This window comes from Coenobita brevimanus, chromosome 54 (genome assembly GCF_032717465.1).
Source record: "Coenobita brevimanus isolate Jiangsu-jjx chromosome 54, ASM3271746v2, whole genome shotgun sequence".
NCBI lineage: Eukaryota > Metazoa > Arthropoda > Malacostraca > Decapoda > Coenobitidae > Coenobita > Coenobita brevimanus.
In genome coordinates, this window is record NC_137007.1 from 25596200 (window position 1) to 25617504 (window position 21305).

The 21305-nt window shown below is 41.6% G+C and overlaps 1 protein-coding gene across 1 annotated transcript in view; it reads right to left on the minus strand.

The window, feature by feature from the left end:
- Positions 1–21305, minus strand: part of LOC145401057 (uncharacterized) — a 601394-nt gene that overhangs the window by 226798 nt on the left and 353291 nt on the right. The window contains exon 9 of the mRNA XM_080273430.1: positions 16203–16329. Within this exon, the coding sequence (XP_080129556.1) occupies positions 16203–16329 (127 nt within the window). The remainder of the gene's footprint in view (positions 1–16202; positions 16330–21305) is intronic.

Consider the following 21305-nt stretch of genomic DNA (forward strand, 5'->3'; position numbering starts at 1 on the left):
TATCCCACTTCCTCTGTATCTCTCTTGTTTCTCTGAATTTTCTCCAATCCGCATTTTCAAAAAAGTTTCTCAATCCTGTAAAATTTGCTTTCCCAAAGTTGTATCTTCCCTGTCTATGAAGCTCGTCTCTTGGCTCGACGTTTCCTATTAACATCTGGAACTCAATGACCACGTGATCACTTTTTCCCAAAGGACAGAGATATTTCAATGATTCTATTACATCGGGTTCTTTGGTGAACAGTAAATCTAACCTTGCTGGTGTGTCCTCATCTCGAAACCGTGTCTCTTCTTTGACCCATTGCGTCATCACATTACTGTATTCATTATTTAATAACATAGTGCCCCACGAATCCTCGCCGCCTCCCAAGTACCACTCCTCCCAGTTCACCTCTTTACAATTAAAGTCACCCACCAAAATTATATTATTGCTTTTCTCAATTATTTTTTGCAAGTAGCTAGCCATATCTGACAACATCTCATGGTATTCGTCATCCTTCCATGCTCTCGTCTTTGGAGGAACATACACTACCGCCATATCTCTCTTAACATTCTCTCCAGTTTCTAATTTCATATATATCACTTCAGCCCTGCCTTCTCCCATTTCCACAGTATCTACATTTATGTTGTTCTTCACTGCTATCATCACTCCTCCCTTTTTTTCTTTTCTGTCTTTTCTCCATAGTTTGTATTTACCATCTCCCAAATGAACATCAATATCTTCTCTTAATTTGGTCTCTACAAAGCACATGACATCAGGTTCATGTTCTCTCAAGAAATCATTAATTTTGATCCTTGTCGATATGAAACCATCAACATTAGTATATATCACCTTCAAATTATTTTTGACTTTTTTAATACCCTCTTCTCTCCTACTTTCTGTCCATACCACTTCCTCAACTTCTGATCTTTCACAACCATCCCCCCTAGTTTCCTTCACTTCTATTTCTTTAAATACCATTTCCTTACTTTCATATCCAATACTCTCCAAAAAAAAGTATTACATTCTTCCTCTGTCCTCTTATCATTTTTTTCCTTTACTTCTTCCTTTAATGATTTTAAAACTTCTCTTTCTTCTTCATTCAGATCTTTTCTTATTATAATATTTTCCATCCCCGCCTCTTTGCTTAATTTCCAGGTCACTTTAAGTATCTCATTTATTACACTTTCTGATGTAAACTTGACTCTCATTGGTCTTGTTTCCCCTTTCTTATAAGGCCCTATCCTCCTTACTTCCTCAATTTCTTTTACCCACTTGTCTCCTTCGGGGTCAATCTTGCCTAATATTCCTCTCACCATGTTCGTGTCTCTCTCGAGTCTTACGAACCTAACCTTTTCTTCCTCTTCCCTGTTTCCAAATACTGCCACACATCTGTTCCTTTCTACAGTTTCTCTCACTATTTTCTCTTTTTTCTTCAGTATTTTCACTACATTTTCTTCCATTTCTTTCTTGTTGATTTCCCTTTCTTCCTGGATGATCTCTCTTAAGCTGACCACTTCTTTCTGTTCTTCTTCTACGTGTGCCCACTTTGCCTTATGTTCTTCTAATACATTACTCACCTTCTCCGTTTTATTAGTACTCTCTTCTAGTTTCCTCCTCAGTTCAACATTTTCCCGCTTCATATTCCTAATCTCTTCATTGGCTGTTTCATTTGACTGGATCAGACTCTGTATGGTGGTTTCCGTATTTGCTGACACATCCTTTATCACTAGATTCTCAACTTTCTTTTCGAGTTCACTAATCCTCATAATTAATGTTTTCACCAGGTCCTTGACATTAGTATTAGCATCAAATCCTTGAAACTCCATTCCCTCAGTGTTTACATTTTCGGCCATGTTTAATGTACCGGGAAAGTATCAAAACAGCTGTTACCGAATAAACCACAAACATTCATGTATACTACAGCCAACAAATCTTTACATTTTTGGTAGTCTACTAACTTTCTTTATTTTAAATTTAAAGAAAGACCCTAGGAGATAGGACAGACAAAATTCCTGAAACTACTCAAGGTTAGGAGCGATGGCTAGGACGTCTGCTCTCTCCGGCTGTTCGTGTGTGTGTGTGTGTGTGTATTTACCTATTTGTATTTACCTATTTGTAGTACACAGGAATTGAGCAATGCTCGTGTTGTCCTGTCTCCATATCCACAATTATCAAATCTACCTTTACACACATGAACGTTTTTCTTATGCACCACCTCTCTGTCTAAGTCGCTCCGAATATTTAAGTATTTACCTAATATACCTAATTGTGATATACACGGAATGTACTATGCTTGTGGGTTTCCGTCGCTGTTTCTCAATAAGTCAAATTTAGCTTTAAACTCGTTTAAGTTTTTAGACTGGATGATCTCTTTGTCCAGGCTATTCCATAAGTCTATACTTCCGTAAAGAAAGCTATATTTCTTGATATCCTTGAAGCAGCTTGACTTTTTCAATTTCATTCCATGTCCTCTTGTTGCTCACTTATCCCATACAAACAGATGTTCTTTGTCAGTTTTATCTACTCCCACCATGGTCCTGAACACTGCAATCATGTCTCCCCTCTTTCTCCTTTCCTCTAAGGAAGGCAAATCCAGCTTTTCCAGCCTCTCTCTGTATGACAGGTCTGCCAGACTGGGAACCATCTTGGTTGCTGTTCTATGTACACTCAATCCTTAAGTAACACGTGGTTGAGTAACATGTTTTTGTTCTAACACGGTCGGCATAATGAGACAAGTCATGTCAACATGCGGAAAAACTCGAGCTCACGGGAGAAGTCAGCTGGCCTGGTGACGAAATTTGAAAGCCGCGTGCTATGACGTCACCCTCTAACTTCTGGGTACATTTCCTGGGCACATATTTCCATTCTGTATGGGTATTTATCTCAGTACCACAGCCAGCCACCTCAGCCAAACAGCTCTAGTGAGATGGGATAGGTTAGGGTAGGTTAGGTTGCTGAAATTTTGCCTGGGAAGCACAGTGGGCATATTTTCGTGAAAAACCTATGGTTAGTTTTGAAACGAATGGGCAAGCGTTGTTCCTGGCTGAGGGTTCCTGGTGGTTTTTATGAATACCCATACAGAATGGAAATATGTTTTCTGGGCAAACTCAAGACCGAACGGTTTGACGAAATTTATGGGTTTCGGCAATTTCAGGGGACAAAATGGAACGATAATGTATGCTAATCAGAAAAAAAAAAAAAAAAAAAAATCCTTGCGTTCTCGTAAGTTACAGTTCAGTTCCACATTCTTCGTTTGATTTCATGCTGCCCATCACATTTTGGACCAACTGGGCATATGGTTATCAGTCCTTTCTCATGCCTCATCTAGTTCTTACCCACAATTATTATGGATTTTGCAGTTTTAAGGAACGAAATGGAACGAAAATATTTGCTAATTAGAGGAAAAGTTACTCTTTCGTCCATGTGTTATCGTAGCGTTCAGTTCCACATTCTTCGTTCGATTTAATGCTTCCCAACACTTACAACTAACTGAGCATACTGTTATCAATCCTTTCTCATCCTTCACCTAGTTCCACCCCACACTCATAATGGGTTTCGCAGTTTTAGGGGATGAAATGGAACGAAAATGTTTGCTAATTAGAAAAAAATTCTTTCGTCTATGTGTTCTTGTTAGTGTTCAGTTCCACATTTTTCATTCGGTTTCGTGCTTCCCAACACATTTGGACCGACTGAGCATACGGCTATCAAGTCCTTTCTCGCGTCTCACAGACTCTACCTCACAGTCATATGGGTTTCGAGTTTTAGGAGACGAAACTGAACGAAAATGTTTGCTAATCACACACACACACACACACACACACAAAATACTTCTGCTCGTGTAAGTGAGCATTCAGTTTCACATTCTTCGTTCTTCTTCCTGATAGTCGTATGTTTGTCAGATTACTTCTGAGAGGTAAATAAACGTTTCATACTAAATCTGTTTCCCCCGTCGTTTTAAGTTGTATTCCGATGTCAACTTGTTTGACATATCAGGGTTACAGCGAAATTAGGGCCTGTCCTAACCTAAGTGTTTAAACTTGACCTAACCTAGCTTAACTATACCTTATATACCTAACCTAACGTAGCATCCAGTTGGGAAGTTGGGAGACGAAAATCACCTTTGAGTACAACAAGACAATCATGTTATGGCTTAAGGAATGTGATGATAAAAAGTGGGAAAATTTTCAGTAGGAAAAGGTAATTTACCACCCTGAAAATAGTCAGAAAAATACAGAAAACAAACTGGAGGAATATGAACTGAATTGGTAAGGTTCTTCCACTGCTTTAAGCGTACAAATACCAAAATGGCAGAAGAAAAAAAGAAAAACCATAGCATAATAGAAAGCACCATCATAACGATTTGGAAGAACAGGGAGAAGATAAAGATCGTGCGTAGGAAGTGATGCAAGCCTGGCAGCTGTGAAGGTTTATATGTTGTCCTGAAACTGACTGAGAAGCTTATAGGGCCTTATGTGGAGGGTCAGAGAAAGCAAACTCTCACTTTTACCCCTTTTTACCATCTTACCCCACGTATTTACCTCCACCTATACGCACCATCAGGTAAAACACTGAAAGAGATATAACTGTTGTAATTAAAAACATCAGTGGTATTAAAAATGGCATTAACAAAAACAGAAGTTGGACTGGGTCAACACCACCTCCACTGAGTACTCGTTTGTTGATGCGTAGCTCCACGGTATTTTACTCCCGCCCCCCAACCCCAAAGTTGTTGTCAAAGTTTCGCCTTCTCGTATCATGTGGCCTTCGGGAGAGACGTTAGGCTGTATAGTTAGACTAAAATTTACGGGTCTGGCTGTTTTAGGGAACAAAATGGAGCGAAAATGTTTGCAAACCAGAAAAAAGGTACTCTTTCATCTATGTGTTCTCCTGAGTTAGCGTTCCGTTTCACATTCTTCGTTCGGTATCGCTCTTCCCAACACTTACTCTTCGTTCGGTATCGCTCTTCCTAACACATTACTCTTCGTTCTGTATCGCTCTTCCCAACACATTACTCTTCGTTCGGTATCACTCTTCCCAACACATTTCGAACTGATTGAGCAGTTTAGCCATATGTTTAGCTTATTAGAAATGCGTTGGGGAAGGCGATATCAAACGAAAAATGTGAAACTGAACGCTAACTCACGAGAACACACGGATTAAAGTAATTTTTTCTTGTTAGCACAAATTTTCATTCTATTTCGTACTCTAAAACTGCCAGACCCATAAATTTTTGTCTAACCATATGGCCTAAGGTCTCTCCTGAAAGCCACATGATATGAGAGAAGGCGAAACTTTGACAACAACATTGGGGTTGGGGGATGGGAGGAAAATACCGGGGAGCTACGTATCAACAAAAGGGTACCCATCCCAACTTTTATTTTTGTTAATGCTATTTTTAATACCATTGATGTTTTTAATTACAACAGTTATATCTCTTTCAATGTTTTACCTGATGGTGAGTGCAAGTGGGGGTAATTTACGTGGGGTTAGGTGGTAAGACATGTAGAGAGGAGTATGGTATGTAGGAGGACTACTGGGCCTTGAGAGCAGGCTGTGGAGCCTATGCCCTGAGTCGGACACAAAAAAAAAAAAAAAAAAAAAAAAAAAAAAGAAGGGGTAAAAGTGAGAGTTCTGGAAAGTTGCCAGAACACATTGTACCATTATACATGTAAACATATTGTCTGAGTGACGCGGATTTGGGTACCACGGTCCTTGTCCAGTCCCTATTGCCCGCGGTACTCAAGGATTGAGTGTATTCTCTCAATCTTGTTTATATCTTTCTTTTTGTGTGGGGACCACACTACCGCTGCATATTCTAACCAGGGCCGAATCATGGCCACTATCAATTTTTTCATCATCTCCTCATCCATATAATGAAATGCTACTCTTATGTTAGTCAAGAGTTTATAAGTCTCTCCAACTATCTTGTTAATGTGCTTTTCTGGTGACAAACTATCTTGGACCAGCACTCCCAAATCTTTCTCTTCTCTCCTTTTTGTGATTAATTCATTACCCGACAAATAATTCAGTGATGGCCTCCTGGTACTTTTACCCATTTCCAATATTTTACATTTCTTTACATTAAATTTCATTTCCCACGTCCGGCTCCAATCGTGTATCCTATCCAAATCCTCCTGTAGTATTTTACAATCCTCCTCAACCTCTACCTTCCTCAAGATCTTTACATCATCATCAAACAGACTTGCATAACTGTTCACTCCATCTACCATATCATTTATGTAAATCAGGAACATTACTGGCGCCAACACCGAGCCTTGAGGACTCCATTTGTTACTTCCCTCCATCCAGACATCCTATCCTTTATTACTGTCCTCATTTGTCTGTCTCTCAAAAAGTCTCTCATCCATTCCAGAAGTTTCCCCTTCAGTCCTCCTATATATTCTAGTTTCCACATTAGTCTCTTATGAGGTACCTTGTCAAAGGCCTTCTCTAAGTACACACAATCCACCCAACCATCTTTCTCCTGTACAACATCAATCGCTCTTGAGTAAAAGCTCAACAAGTTAGAAACACATGACCTTCCACTTCTGAATCCAAACTGACATTCAGCCAAAATATTTATCTCTTCCAGATATTTTATCAATCTGTCTTTCAGGATTCTATCAAACAATTTTGCAACCATGCTGGTTAGAGATACTGGTCTATCAGGGGTTCTTCCCTGTTTCCTCCCTTGTAAATTGGTACCACATTTGCCCTCTTCCATTCTTTTGGCACTTTCCCCTCTTCCAGTGAGCATACAATTAAGCTGTGAATTTTATCCACCAGTTGTTCTCTGAATTCCTTCAGTACCCAATTAGAAATTCCATCAGGTCCTGGGGCTTTCCTTACATCTTGAGTTTCCAGTAATTTATACACTTTCTGTACCTCCACTTTTATATCTTTCATCACCGGAACATTTCTAATCACTCCCTCCCCTTCCACAAGCTCCTTTTCTTTAGTGAAAACTGACTGGAAACGTTTGTTCATTATTTCTGCTTGCATTGCCGCATCCTTATAGACCTCTCCTTCTACTTTCATTTTGGTGATTCCTTCCTTTTGTTTCAGTTTGCCATTAACAAATCTATAAAACAGTTTGGGTTCATCCTTGCATTTGTCTATTATACCTTTTTCAAAATTCCTTTCTTCTTCTCTACATATTCTTGTGTATTCATTTCTTGTTCTTTTATATTCTTCCTTTGTTCTGTTGTTACCTCTCTTTCTCAAATTGTTCCACGCCTTATCTCTCTCTTTTTTTGCTATCATACACCTTCTATTAAACCACTCCTTTTTCCTGTTTTCTTTCCCTCTTACTCTTGGTACAAATTTTTCCACTCCCAAATTATAAAGGTCTAGAAAAATATCCCACTTCCTCTATATCCCTCTTCCATCCATCCATTGCCAGACGCCATGTATCCCAAACGGGGTGGTCAAGGGCTTAGAGTTAATTATTTTACAGGGAGGGGCACTAATCCTCCACCAACCCCACTTGACACGTAGGGATGCCAACAGCATCTGGTGTTCCCAGGCAGTCACCCATCCAAGTAGTAACCAGACCCAACGTATCTCTCTTGTTTCTCTAAATTTTATCCAATCCGCATTTTCAAAAAAGTTTCTAAATCCTGTAAAATTTGCTTTCCCAAAGTTGTATCTTCCCTGTCTATGAAGCTCGTCTCTTGGCTCAACGTTCCCTTTTAACATCTGGAACTCAATGACCACATGATCACTTTTTCCTAAAGGACAGAGATATTTCAATGATTCTATTACATTGGGTTCTTTGGTAAACAGTAAATCTAACCTTCCTGGTGTGTCCTCACCTCGAAACCGTGTCTCTTCTTTGACCCATTGCGTCATCACATTATTCATTATTATATTTAATAACATACTGCCCCACGAATCCTCCCCACCTCCCGAGTACCATTCCTCCCAGTTCACCTCTTTACAGTTAAAGTCACCCACCAAAATTATATTATTGCTTTTCTCAGTTATTTTTTGTAAATAGCTAGCCATATCTGACAACATCTCATGGTATTCATCATCCTTCCATGCTCTCGTCTTTGGGGGAACATACACTACCACCATATCTCTCTTAACATTCTCTCCAGTTTCTAATTTCATATATATCACTTCAGCCCTGCCTTCTCCCATTTCCACAGTATCTACATTTATGTTGTTCTTCACTGCTATCATCACTCCTCCTCCCTTTTTTTCTTTTCTGTCTTTTCTCCACAGTTTGTATTTACCATCTCCCAAATGAACATCAATATCTTCTCTTAATTTGGTCTCTACAAAGCACATGACATCAGGTTCATGTTCTCTCAAGAAATCGTTAATTTCGATCCTTGTCGATATGAAACCATCAACATTAGTATATATCACCTTCAAATTATTTTTAACGTTTTTAATACCCTCTTCTCTCCTACTCTCTGTCTGTACCACTTCCTCAACTTCTGATCTTTCACAGCCATCCCCATTAGTTCCCTTCACTTCTATTTCCTTAAATACCACTTCCTTACGTTCATATCCATCACTCTCCAAAAAAAATTATTACATTCTTCCTCTGTCCTCTTATCATTTTTTTCCTTTACTTCTTCCTTCAATGATTTTAAAACTTCTCTTTCTTCTTCATTCAAATCTTTTCTTGTTATAATATTTTCCATCCCTGCCTCTTGGCGTAATTTCCATGTGTGTGTGTGTGTATGTGTGTGTGTGTGTGTGTGTATGTGGTGTGTGTGTGTGTGTAATTCACCGGGTCGGTCAGGATCACTTGATGGTCGTGATCGTCAGCTTTTACCCTCCCGGAAGGGAGCTGAGAGCTCATTAGTCCGATCTAAGGGCAAGGCTGTGACCTTCACACAAGCACACACCCGTCTCCTTGCTCCAGGGGGACAGTAACCACCCTCTTCGTCAGTGAAACTTTTCACAACCTGAGCGAGGCGCGAACTCCCGTCCACCAGTTGGCAAGCGAGAACGTTACCACTGCACCAGCGAGCGGTGTGTGTGTGTGTGTGTGTGTGTGTGTGTTTGTGTTCTTACCTAATTGTATCTTTACAGGAATGTGTCAAGTTCATACTGTCCCGTGTCTTAAATCATCTTCATCATACATCTTAAATTTATGAACTGTTTTGGCACACACTATTTCATTCGGCAGGTGTGCAGGAGGCTGTAGCACGGGCCGAACAGGGTGGTACTCCCGTGGGGAATGGGAATGCTGGTGATAGGGAGAGCTGGAGCTCCTGTTTCACTAGCTATCTAACCATCCCCTTTTGCTGACCTTTTCAGTGTGACAATAACATGGAGGGTAGATCAGCATACTCTCCCAAACATTTCCTCTGTCTTATGCACTACACCACATGCACTTTATATTTCACACAACATATCCCACTACGTTACAGGGGTTGGCGGCAGCAAGGGCATGCGGCCAGAAAACTTTGCCCCTCCTACCTAGTGACGGATTTCTGGGGGGGGGGGGTGACGGGGGTTTTGCCGGCATAGATCATGGGTCCAGGGCGAGATGGGGCTCGGGCCTGTGCTAGAGGGTACAGGGCATTGTGGTTCCCAGGCTGCCGCTTCCACCCAATAGAGAGGGACCTGAACCTGGGAGTAGCGCCCCAGGAGGCTACCCTATCAGTGTGTGTATAATGGAGGGATAGTTGCAGTGCCAGGGCGCACTTGGAGGGTGTCCCTGCAGCTGTCCTGGCAGGGTGCCCCGAGACCACTACGACAGCCACTGGTAAGTCGGTGGGCTACGGGTCCCAGATCCATTGCCTGGACCTGGGGCTCTGCAGTGAGTGGGGCCTTTGGTATGTCTATCCCCCTTTATTAATCCTGACTATGACAGAACACAAGAATAAGTCTCAAAGCACCCGGGGGGATGAGGGTGGGTTCATGGAATGTGGAAAGTTTGAGGGGAAGAGCGGGGTAAGTTGTTGAGGCATTCAGTAGGAGGTGGGTGGATGTGGCGTGTTTGCAGGAAGTCCGGTACAGGGGTGGATCAGCCAGAAAGATTGTTGGGAAGGACTGTTGCTATAAGTTGTTTTGGCATGGGGGGACAGACAGATATGGGGGTGTTGGTGTGTTGGTTGAGGACAAATGGGTGGAATATGTTATGAGTGTTATAAAAGTAAGCAATAGGATATTGGTAGTGAAAATTCTATTCGGCAGAAAGATAGCTGCAGTTATATCAGCATATACTCCACACGCAGGATTGGATGAAACAGAGAAAGACAGATTTTGGGATGATTTAATACGTGTAGTAGGTGGTATGCGGGATGATGAGATAGTGGTTTTGGGAGGGGACTTAAATGGTCATGTAGGTGAAGCAGCACAAGGTTATGAAGGAATACATGGGGGATGTGCGTATGGTATAAAGAATGCTGAAGGGGAGAGGATACTCGAGTTTGGGGAGGCAACGGACATGATTGTGTGCAACACATATTTTACGAAAAGAGAGAGTAGGTTAATTACGTGAGTCTGGTGGAAATAGCAGTCAGATAGATTATTTTCTGGTTGGGAGGGCTGATAGGAGGTTATTGAGGGATGTTAAAGTTATAGGAAGTGAGGAGTGTGTGCAGCAGCACAAACTATTGATTTGTGATATGGTGCTTAAAGAACGAGTGATGAAAAAGAGGACTTATGTACCTAGGATGAAAATATGGAAGCTGATAAACCAGGTAGTAAGGGATGCCTTCTATAGCGAGATGAGGAGAGTGATGGGTGAGCAGTGAGCTGTAGAAAGAGGCATTAATGAACAGTGCAGAGCCCTCAAGAATAATCTCTTGAGAGTTACTGATGTAACATGCAGTTGGACAAGAGGACCATCAAGACATAAAGTAACTGGGTGGTGGGATGAGGGTGTAGAAGCTGCAGTTCAGGAGAAAAGAAGGCTTTTCCAGGAATGGAAGAAGGGTGGGAGCAAGGAGGAATACTTGGCTGCCAAGCGTAGGGCTAGAAGAGTTATACAGGTTGAGGTCTGAGTCACAGAGACTTTTACTTGATAACCTATATCATGGGGAAAGGAAAAATATGATATTTAAGGTGGCAAATCAGATGAAGAGGGATAATCAGGATATTATAGGTGAGCAGTGTGTGAAGAATGATGAAGGAAGGGTAGTGGTGAACAGTGAGGATATAAAGATGCATGGAGAGAGCATTATAACCGGTTGTTGAATGAGGAATTTGACTGGGACAGGGAAGGTTTGGAGCCAGCAGATCCAGTGTTTGGCCCTTGGCCTTTGATTGATGCTGCTACTGTGAGTGAGGCAATAGGCAGGATGAAGGTGGGGAAGGCAGCAGGTGTGTCTGGCTTGACTCCCAAAATACTGAAGGCCTCAGGAGATATAGGGGCGAGTTTAGTCACTGACCTGATAAATATGATTATTTATGAGTGTGTTGTCCCAGATGACTGGCTGACGAGTGTAAATGTAAATGTGTATAAAGGGAAGGGTGATGCCTTGGAAAGAGGAAATTATAGAGGTATAAAGCTTTTAGATCAGATAATGAAGGTAATGGAGAGAGTTTTAGAAGGTATGATTTGAGAAAGAGTAAATATTGATGAGATGCAGTTTGGGTTTATGCCAGGTAGGGGGACCACTGATGCCATATTCATTGTTTGACAGCTTCAGGAAAAATATATTGGTAGGAGAAAGGGTCTTTATTTTGTTTTTCTTGATTTGAAAATGCCAGAAACCTTTGAGAGGTGGTGAAGTGGACCAGGAGAAAGCTTGGCTTGGAGGAGTGGCTGGTTAGGGTGGTTATGGCTATGTATGTGGGTGCTTGCACCCAGGTTAGAGTGAATGGAGATTTGAGTGATGAGTTTTCCATGAATGTTGGTGTGCATCAGGGGTCAGTTTTGATTCCCATGTTGTTTATCATGGTACTTGAAGCCCTCTCACGTGACTTTAGAAATGGACTCCCGTGGCAGATGTTGTATGTTGATGATTTGGTGTTGATTGCAGAGAACAAAAGGGAGGCGGAGGAAAGGTTTAGGAAGTGAAGAGATGGCATGGGGCACAAGGGCTAGGGTAAATGCAGATAAAACAAAAGTGATGATATCTAGAGTTGGTGGCAGTACTGTCAAAGACGAGGGAGTGTGGCCATGTGCAGTTTGCCACAAGGGCGTTGGAAGTACTTCTATCTTGTGCGGTGTTTGTGATAAATGGGTGCACAAGAGATGTAGTGGTATCAGAGGTAGAATGTGAGATAATGCTGATTTTAGATGTACAGCGTGTCGGGGAGAGCAGGTGGAGATTATCAGGCATGAAAGGATTGAACTTTGCTGCTGAATCTCTTGAGTGTGTGAAGGAGTTTTGTTATATGGGAGACATGTTGTGTGCTGGAGGTGGGGCTGGAGCTAGCTCTGTGGCTAGGGTGAGAAGTGGTTGGAAGAAGTTCAGGGAGCTCTTGCCTCTTCTGACATTGAGAGGGCTCTCTCTACGTGCTAAGGGTTCTTTGTATGCAGCATGTGTTAGGAGTGTAATGCTGTATGGTAGTGAGACCTGGGCAGTAAAGGAGGAGGATATTCGCCAGCTCAGATGTACAGAAATGTCAATGATTAGGTGGATGTATAGTGCATCCCTGTGTGCAAGGTCAGGGGGGGCTGGGTTTACGATGGAAGACTTGAGAGGTAGCATGGGACTAGAGTGTATTAGTGTTGTGATGAAGAGAGGTAGATTGAGATGGTTTGGACATGTGGAGAGGATGGGGGCTGACAATTGGGTGAGGAAGGTGAGAAGTGTTAATATTGGGGGTAGGGTTATGAGGGGTAGACCGAGAAAGACATGGGACGGGGTCATTAAGTGTGACCTCAGGTTAAGGGACCGAACCGGGAGGCCACAATGGATCGTGCAGCGTGGAAAGCCGCCATTAGGTGACCAAGGCTGATGCATGCAAGCATTTTGGAGCCTTTAAAAACAAAGCAAAACGAGTGCATTCCACTGATCAATCTGCCCTATTTGGGAAACTAAATTTCCTTCTGTCTTTATCGCCTCTCTTTTTATGCAGTGTCCTCATTGGTTATGTATTCATTTATATCTATTTTCTCCTTCCCTGATATGCATTTATATACCATAATCATGTCTCCTCTTTCCTTCTCTCCTGTAGTGTTGGCAGATTCAGTTTTTCTAGTCTTTCTCTGTAGCTTAGATCCCTTAAGCTTGGTACCAATCTTGTAGCAGCTCTTTGAACTTTTTCAATCTTGTCTATGTGTTTTTTGAGATGAGGACTCCAGACTATTGATGCATACTCCAGGGTTGGTCTGATGAATGATGTTATCTTTCTTAGCATGTCTTCATTTATGTATGTGAATGCTATTCTCATATTTGCAAGCAGTGTATACACGTTCCATACCTTCTCACTGATGTGGTTAGCTGGAGATAGTCTGTTATTGATAATCATTCCTAGGTCCTTCTCTCTTTCTGATATGTGTAGGGTTTTACTTCCTACCTTATAATCCCAATCTGGTCTTTTCCTACTTTTACCAAACTTGATTACATGACACTTGTCCACACTGAATTCCATTTGCCATGTAGTACTCCATTCAAGGTGTTTATTTAATGCTTCTCGTAGCTCCTTACAAGAGTCTGTTTTAGTAATTCTCCTTTGTATGTTTGCATCATCAGCAAACACATTTAGATTGCTTTCATTTGCAATATTACTATCTATGTCATTTATATACACTAAAAATATAATTGGTGCCAGCACTGAGCCCTGTGGAACTCTGCTTGTCACTTCCCTCCATGATGAGTGATTTCCTCTTAGTACTGTTCTCATCTCCCTTTCTCTGAGAAAATCTTGCATCCAACAGTACATTTTGCCTCAAATTCCTCCTTGATAGTACGGTTTCCATAAAAGTCTTTGGTGCGGTGCTCTGTCGTGTGTGTGTGTGTGTGTGTGGGTGCGTGCATGTGTGCGTGCGTGCGTGTGTGCGTGCGTTTGTACGTGCGTGCGTGCATGCGTGTGAGAGTGAGAGAGAGCAAGTGCAAAGACCATTTCACGTCCCATACTTTTAGCTGTGTTGATTTATGACCATTTGTTTTCACAAAAAACTTAGTTGACAGCAGAAAAACTACATTGTGGGTGGTGGCAATGAGGTGAGTGAGACAAGAGGCAGATGGCATGCATTGTGTCAGTGTACAGTATGTGTACATGTATGTGCATAGCCAGCTGATTGAGTGGAAACATACTATTTCATGTCCTACAGTTTTAGCCATGTTGAATTATGACTATTTGTTTTAGCAAAATCTTACAAAAAAAAAAAAAAAATGTTTTGTTTATTCTAGGTGAGACGAGCATGCGTCTACATGGTCTGATGGTGGAATTTTGTGTAGGACGGCCAGGGAGGGTAGGCAACTCTCTGTTATATAGGACCAATGTAGGCCAACCTGAACCACACAGTACACAGCAGCTAGAACTGTTTTCAGGGGGTGCTTGATCAATCACTCCCACATTTTTGTGTCAAAAAATGTACCAGGTATCTGTAGTATTTTGTGCCTTTCTTAAGTACCAAACTAATTTATCCCATTGAAACAATACTTTTTTGTGTCAGGTGGAGGCACTCACCATCCACTCACTTGATGTAGTGCTGCTTTCAAGTGACTGCCCTTTCCTCTTTCCCTTCCTTCTTTCCTTCCTTCCTCTACTGCCTTTTTTTCTTCATTATTTCCTCTTCCTTCTGTCTATGGGTGACTGTACACCAAGTGGCAAGGCAAATGGTTTATTGTACACCAAGAAACCACTCAATACACCGGGTGGTAACCATAAAATCAAATTATGGCACCTGGTGGTTTAGTGGATAATTTAGGCACTCCAATTAGATTGAGCCTGTGCAGGTTTATATCCAAGGGATGGTTGGGTTTACTGCTCATGTAATGCCACTCAGGGATGTGCGAGGCTGGTCATCTTAAATGTCAGAACCAACCTGCCTAGCTCCAGGCTCCTACATTCCTCGTGGGGCTACACAGGATTAGGTGATGATGATGATGATGATGATGATGATGATGATGAACAAACAGTACTTCAATTTAATGCAAGAATGATTTAAAGTGAGTTCCTTTAGAACCTATTTCAAGTTATATCGATGTCCTACTGTATTAAAAATTGTTTTATTGTTATTGCTTGAGGGTTTGCTGCTGGAGGCATTTGCAAGTTAACCTTCAGGCCATATACAAGGGCCAACTTCTCAGATTTCCTCATTTTTTTTTTTTTTTTTCTAGGCTGGGTCAGGGTTTATGCTTCCAAACAAAACTGTTTAGCACAAATTGCTCCTGTGTAAACTGAGGTTCTACTGCAATTAAGAGTACAGTTATGACCTTTGAGAGAAATTAAGTCCCAAAATGCATGGTGAGGTTGAATGGTCAGGAAATGAAGAATATGCATGCCTTCAGGAATTTAGGTAGTGTGATGAGTAAGGATAGAACTTTGGAGGATGAAGTGCATGAAAGGATACAGCAGGAATGAGAGCTTGCTGGTTCACTGAAAACAGTGATGAGGAACAGGAAGGAGGATATCGAGGTAAAAAAAATAATGCTGCAGCATGATGGTATTGTGATCCCTATTCTAATGAACAGAATTGAAGCTTGGACCCTGTTGTAAGGATACAAGTCAAGAGTGAGTGCAGTAGAAATAAGTTATTTGAGAGGAGTGAGTGGTTTACATGGAGACAGTCAGATAAGTATGGATGTGAAGGAGTGCTATGGTGCTTACGTGGATGTGATGGAAAGCATTTGGAATAATACTCTGAGATGGTTTGGCCATGTGGAGAGGATGGAGAATGAGAAGCTGACTAGAAAAGTGTATGTGAGTGAGGTGGAGAGGTGAAAGGGGAAGGGAGATCAAGGATGAGTTCAAGAGATAGGTGAAGATGCTGTATATGGGAGAGGGGTGTGTGAGTTGGATGGGAGAGGACAAGGTGACATGGAGGTGATTTGTCTATGGACATCCCTTACAGCATTATAGTATCTGGCTATCACCAGACAGACAGATATCACAGATATTACACTTTTATTATTTCCATGCAATCACTTCAGTCTTAAATTGCTGAAGAACTCAATAAATTAATAATTTTACAAATAAAATTACAGTAGCATGGACCCTATAATCCGTTTCTAATCACAAACCAATATTTTGTACTGGTGTTTGCAGTCCATCATAACACATTTTTAAAACACTTTAACTATTCAATCTTGATCTTTTCTAAAACTGAAAACCATTTTCAGTCAATACCCACCTTGTCCTGGAGTATCTTTTGGGCAAGTGCGTGTTCCTGCCGTAGTTGTTGCATTTCCTCTTGAGCCCCTTGCAGCTTCCCCTGCAACTCCTCCCTTTGCTCCTCACACCTTGACACTTCTGCCTTACTAATGTAGAGAAATAAGGGGAATTATATGACATTAATATATAAAAATTCATAGCATTTAATTTACATTTTCATGCTGGGTAGATAAACCATGTCTTCTAGTATGACTGGCTGAATGGCTGGTGATGGACCATGGGGTCTGGGGTCTGGTTTCATACCTTCCTATCTACCTGTCAGTCTAACTACTGCCAGATGCCTTAAGGGGTGGCTACAAATATATCACCTCCACATCACACTGCGATCGGCTCTTTGGTTGTCCTTACTCCAACTCACACACACTCCCTCTCTCATATACTGTATATCTCCACTTTATCCCTCCACTTCATCCTTGGTCTCCCCCTCTTTCTCTCCTTCCTCCCAGTATTTTTTCCTGCACATTAAAATTATCCTCACCTCAACCTTGGGTGGGAAAAGTGTTCTGGTTGATGGCTGCTATCAGACACTGGCAACCTGTAGCCCAAATGCACCCTTCATACAACCCACCAAAATGTGTGATAACTCTGAATTTTGCTTGCAGCTCAGATAAAATGTAAGCAACAGAACATTTTTAATACTGATGAACCAGATTTAACCCTTTAAGTTATTACAAGTGCATCTGGTATGAAGCTGAATAAATTTACCTCTAAATTATTCAGTGATAAATACCCAAACCACTGCATTTGCAGAAAATAATATCAGTGTTGCCTCAGAGTTCTGACTGGTTTGTCAAAGTCATCCAACTCATGTGTCTGTCTGTCTGTCTGTCTGTCTGTCTGTCTCTAAAATAAGTAATGTTAGTTGAAGCTGACAATGCACAGCTTCATTCTTTTTTACTTTAAAATGAATGTTGGGTAAAGTATAAAGAATGATATTGTAGCAAGGATATTCATTTCACAAAGCAAGGAAGGGTATCTTTTACAAGCTGCCATTTTGCAAATAAAAACCTTTAGTAATAAAGTACATATTTCCAACAATTTAACATTATTTATAATGATATTTCTTATGTTAATATAACAGATCGTAAGTACATTAACATACATCTAGTTGAAAGTAATACTATCTCTAGAATCATTCCTAAGGACACTGGCCTGCCACTTGATGTTAAAATCATAATTTGGCCCACACTCTCGGAATGGCTGTCCATGCCTTGTTTCGTTTTGTTTATAAGAGGCTCCAACATGCTTGCATGCATCGGCCTTGGTCACTTAATGGTGGCTCTCCATGCTGTTCGATCTCTGGCAACCTCCCTATTCAGTCCCTTATCTCTGAGGTCATACTCTATGACCTCGTCCCAGGGCTTTATTGGTATTCCTCCTGCTATCCTGCCCCCAACGTTCACACCTCTCACTTTCTGCACCCAATTGTCATCCTCCATTCTCTCCACATGCCCAAATCATCTCAATCCACCTCTCCTCACCACAACACCAATATGCTCCAGTCCCATCCTTCCTCTTGACTCTTCCTTCATAAACCTAGCCTCCCCAGACCTTGCAATCATGGATGCACTGTACACCAGCACAAAAATTATTCGGCAACTTTGGATACGATGGTTGTGAAAATGAGCAAGTTCTGCAGACACACATGAGTATATAAATGTGGTGCCTCAAAACATATACTACCCAGTAAGTGCATCTTTTTGCAATTCTGAGTTCAAATAATTACCAATGATAATATTTGCATTTATAATTACAGGATGTCCCATATATCACAATGCTTCATCCACGTTTCAGAATGATACATGCTGTAAGAGTGCCGAATAATTTTTGTGAGGGTGTACATACATCCACCTAGTCATTATCACTCCTGCATGTTTGAGCCTGCAAATATCCTCTTCCTTTATTGCCAAGGTCTCACTACCATACAGCATTACACTCCTAACACGTGATGCATAAAATGATCCCTAAGCACAGAGGGAGAACCCTCTCAATGTCAGGAGAGGTAACAGCTCCCTGAACTTCTTGCAACTACTCCTCACTCTAGCCACAGAGCTAGCTCCAGCCCCACCTCCAGCATATAACATGTCTCCCATGTAACACTGAAGAGACTCACCAGCAAGATTAATCCTATCACGCCTGACAATCTTCACATGCTCTCCCTTATACACTGCACACACAAAATCAGCATTATCTTACAGTCTTCCTCTAATACCACTACATCTCCTATTCACTCATCTATCACAAACACTGCACAAGATGGAATTACTTCTCATGCCCTTGTGGTAAACCACTCTTCCTCTTCTTTGACAGTATTGCCACCAACCCTTGATACCATCACCTTTGTTTTATCTGCGTTTACTCTCAAGCCCTTGTGCCTCATACCATCTCCCCACTTCCTACATATTTCCTCCACCTCCCTTTTATTCTCTGCAATCAACACCAAATTACACCGCCCATGGGGGACCATTTCTGAAGTCACATGAGAAGGCTTAACCCCTTAACCGTGGGGCGTCACTTTCGTGATGCTTGGGAGCAAGGGATCATACTGCGGGACATCACTTTTGTGATTCAGTGTTATTTTGAATTCGCCCAGGCTTTCAAGTAGTGGCATGTATCATCTATCAGTACTGCCAATGTCCAACACTAGTCAGCACTCCTAATCTCATCTGTACTCGCATCCACTGTTGACAATTTAGCCATTTCTCCCCTTTCTTGACTCCCTTCCCTACCTCCCCTCCATTACCCTCTCCTCTCGCCTGCCCGGCTGTGCTGCGCTAAGTAAATCTTCCCTGGAATTTTCCACTGATTTCATCCACTGAAATAAGCCCTATGCCCTATTCTTATACAAAATAATATATACAAAAAAGAAATAAGGTAAGTGATAGTACCATACACCTGGAATTGGCCAATTATCACCTGACAACACCTCACGTGCACTTGTTCGCTAATTTTCCCTGTTTATTTCCCCTTGAAATATGCCGGATAATCTATTCTCGTAATAAAAATATATATAAGAAAGGAAGGGAGAAGCCTAAGTGATATTTACATTCACCTAGAACTACCTAATTATTATGTATTGTCTAGATTTCCTGCCAGTCATTTCATAGTGCTTATATTAGCAGCTGTCACCATGCTGACATTGGCAGCCTTTCACTGCCCCTAGGCCACCACAGCATTCAGTTTACTGTCGTCTTTCAAGGTGAAACAACGTCGGATTCGACGCTTTTTAGCCCCATGCAAAGGGCCCTGTGACCTCTACCCGTACTAAACCTCATGTGGAAAGGGATAAAGGGCTAAGTGACTCCTGTGGAACGTGAACTGGCTAATTTATCAATGAAAATGATGGACAGTGACTACGATCTTTCTGGTGAGTAAAACGGTGCAAGAGGAAATGTAAATAATGTGTAAACAGCAAGTGAAAGCAATGAATGTAAATATAAGTGAACAGTGGAAAAAAGTTTTATAAGTTACTGCAAGTGACAGTGCATAACACAGTGTAAATAAAATAGAAATGTCTATCTATCTATCTATTGCCAGACGTCTCAATCCCGTTTGGGGTGGCCACAAACAAAACGCCTCCACGTCACCTTGTTCCCCGCCATTTCACTGCCCTGCTCCCAACTCACACCCCCCTCTCTCATATACCTCTCCACCCCATCCCTCCATCTCATCCTTGGCCTCCCCCTCCCTCTTCCCCCCTCCACCTCACTCACATACACTCTCTTCGTCAGTCTTTCACCCTCCATCCTCTCCACATGGTCAAACCACCTCAGTGTGTTCCTCCTAACGCTTCCTATCACATCCACATCCACACCACAACGCTCCTTTATATCCTCATTCGTCAGCCTGTCTCTCCATGTGACTCCACAGGCTCTTCTTAAATAACTCATTTCCACTGCTCTCACTCTTGAATTGTGTCTTTCCAACAACGTCCAAGCTTCACTTCCATATGTTAGAGTTGGTATCACAATACTGTCATGTAGTAACTTTTTCACTTCCATGCTCACTTCCCTGTTTCTTATCACTGCTTTCAAAGAACCAGCAACCTTTCTTCCCTGCTGTACCCTTTCAAGCACTTCACCTTCCAAACCTCCATCCTTACTCATCACACTACTCAAGTACTTAAAAGTACTCACATTTTCCAATTCCTCACCATCCAACCTCGCTGTACATTCACTGACTTCACCTTTTTCAAAGACCATCACTTTACCCTTCCCTACATTCACCTGTAGATTTCGTTTCTTACACACTCTCTCAAACTCATCCACCAAGCCTTGCAGCTCCCCTTCGTCTTCATTCAACAAGACAGTATCATCTGCAAACAACAGTACAGGGAGTTTCCAAACACTATCCTCTCTCACCAGGGCCACTCCAACATCCACTACCCTACCTTGTACCTCTTTTATTACCCCATCCATGTACAGATTGAACAACCATGGAGACATGACACATCCCTGTTTCAACCCAACCTTCAAAGAAAAAAATTCACTTAGTTCACCATCCACACGCACTGCAGCCTTAGCACCATCATACATACTCTTCACAGCATTCAACAACTTCCCATCTACTCCATATATTCTTAATACTTTCCACAATGCTTGTCTATCCACCCTGTCATATGCTTTCTCCAAATCCATGAAAGTCGCATACAACTTCTTTCCCTTCACTAGAAACTTTTCCACTAAAGATCTAAGAATGAATATCTGATCTACACAACCTCTTCCCTCCACAAAGCCTCCCTGTTCTTCTCCAACTAATTCCTCTGTTCTTTCTCTAACTCTCTCAGTAAGTATCCTACCATACATTTTTCCTATTATACTAAGAAGACAAATGCCCCTATGATTACCACACACTTCTTTTTCCCCTTTTCCTTTGTACAAGGGAATAATTATACCTGACTTCCAATCCTCCAGGACTCTACCTTCCTCCCATGCCAATCTACACATCTTCCACATCCATTCTACTACAATCTCTCCCCCATGCTTCAGCAATTCACCACACACTCCATCAATTCGTGGGGCTTACCCCAGTTTAACTTTCTTCATTGCTTCCACAACTTCTA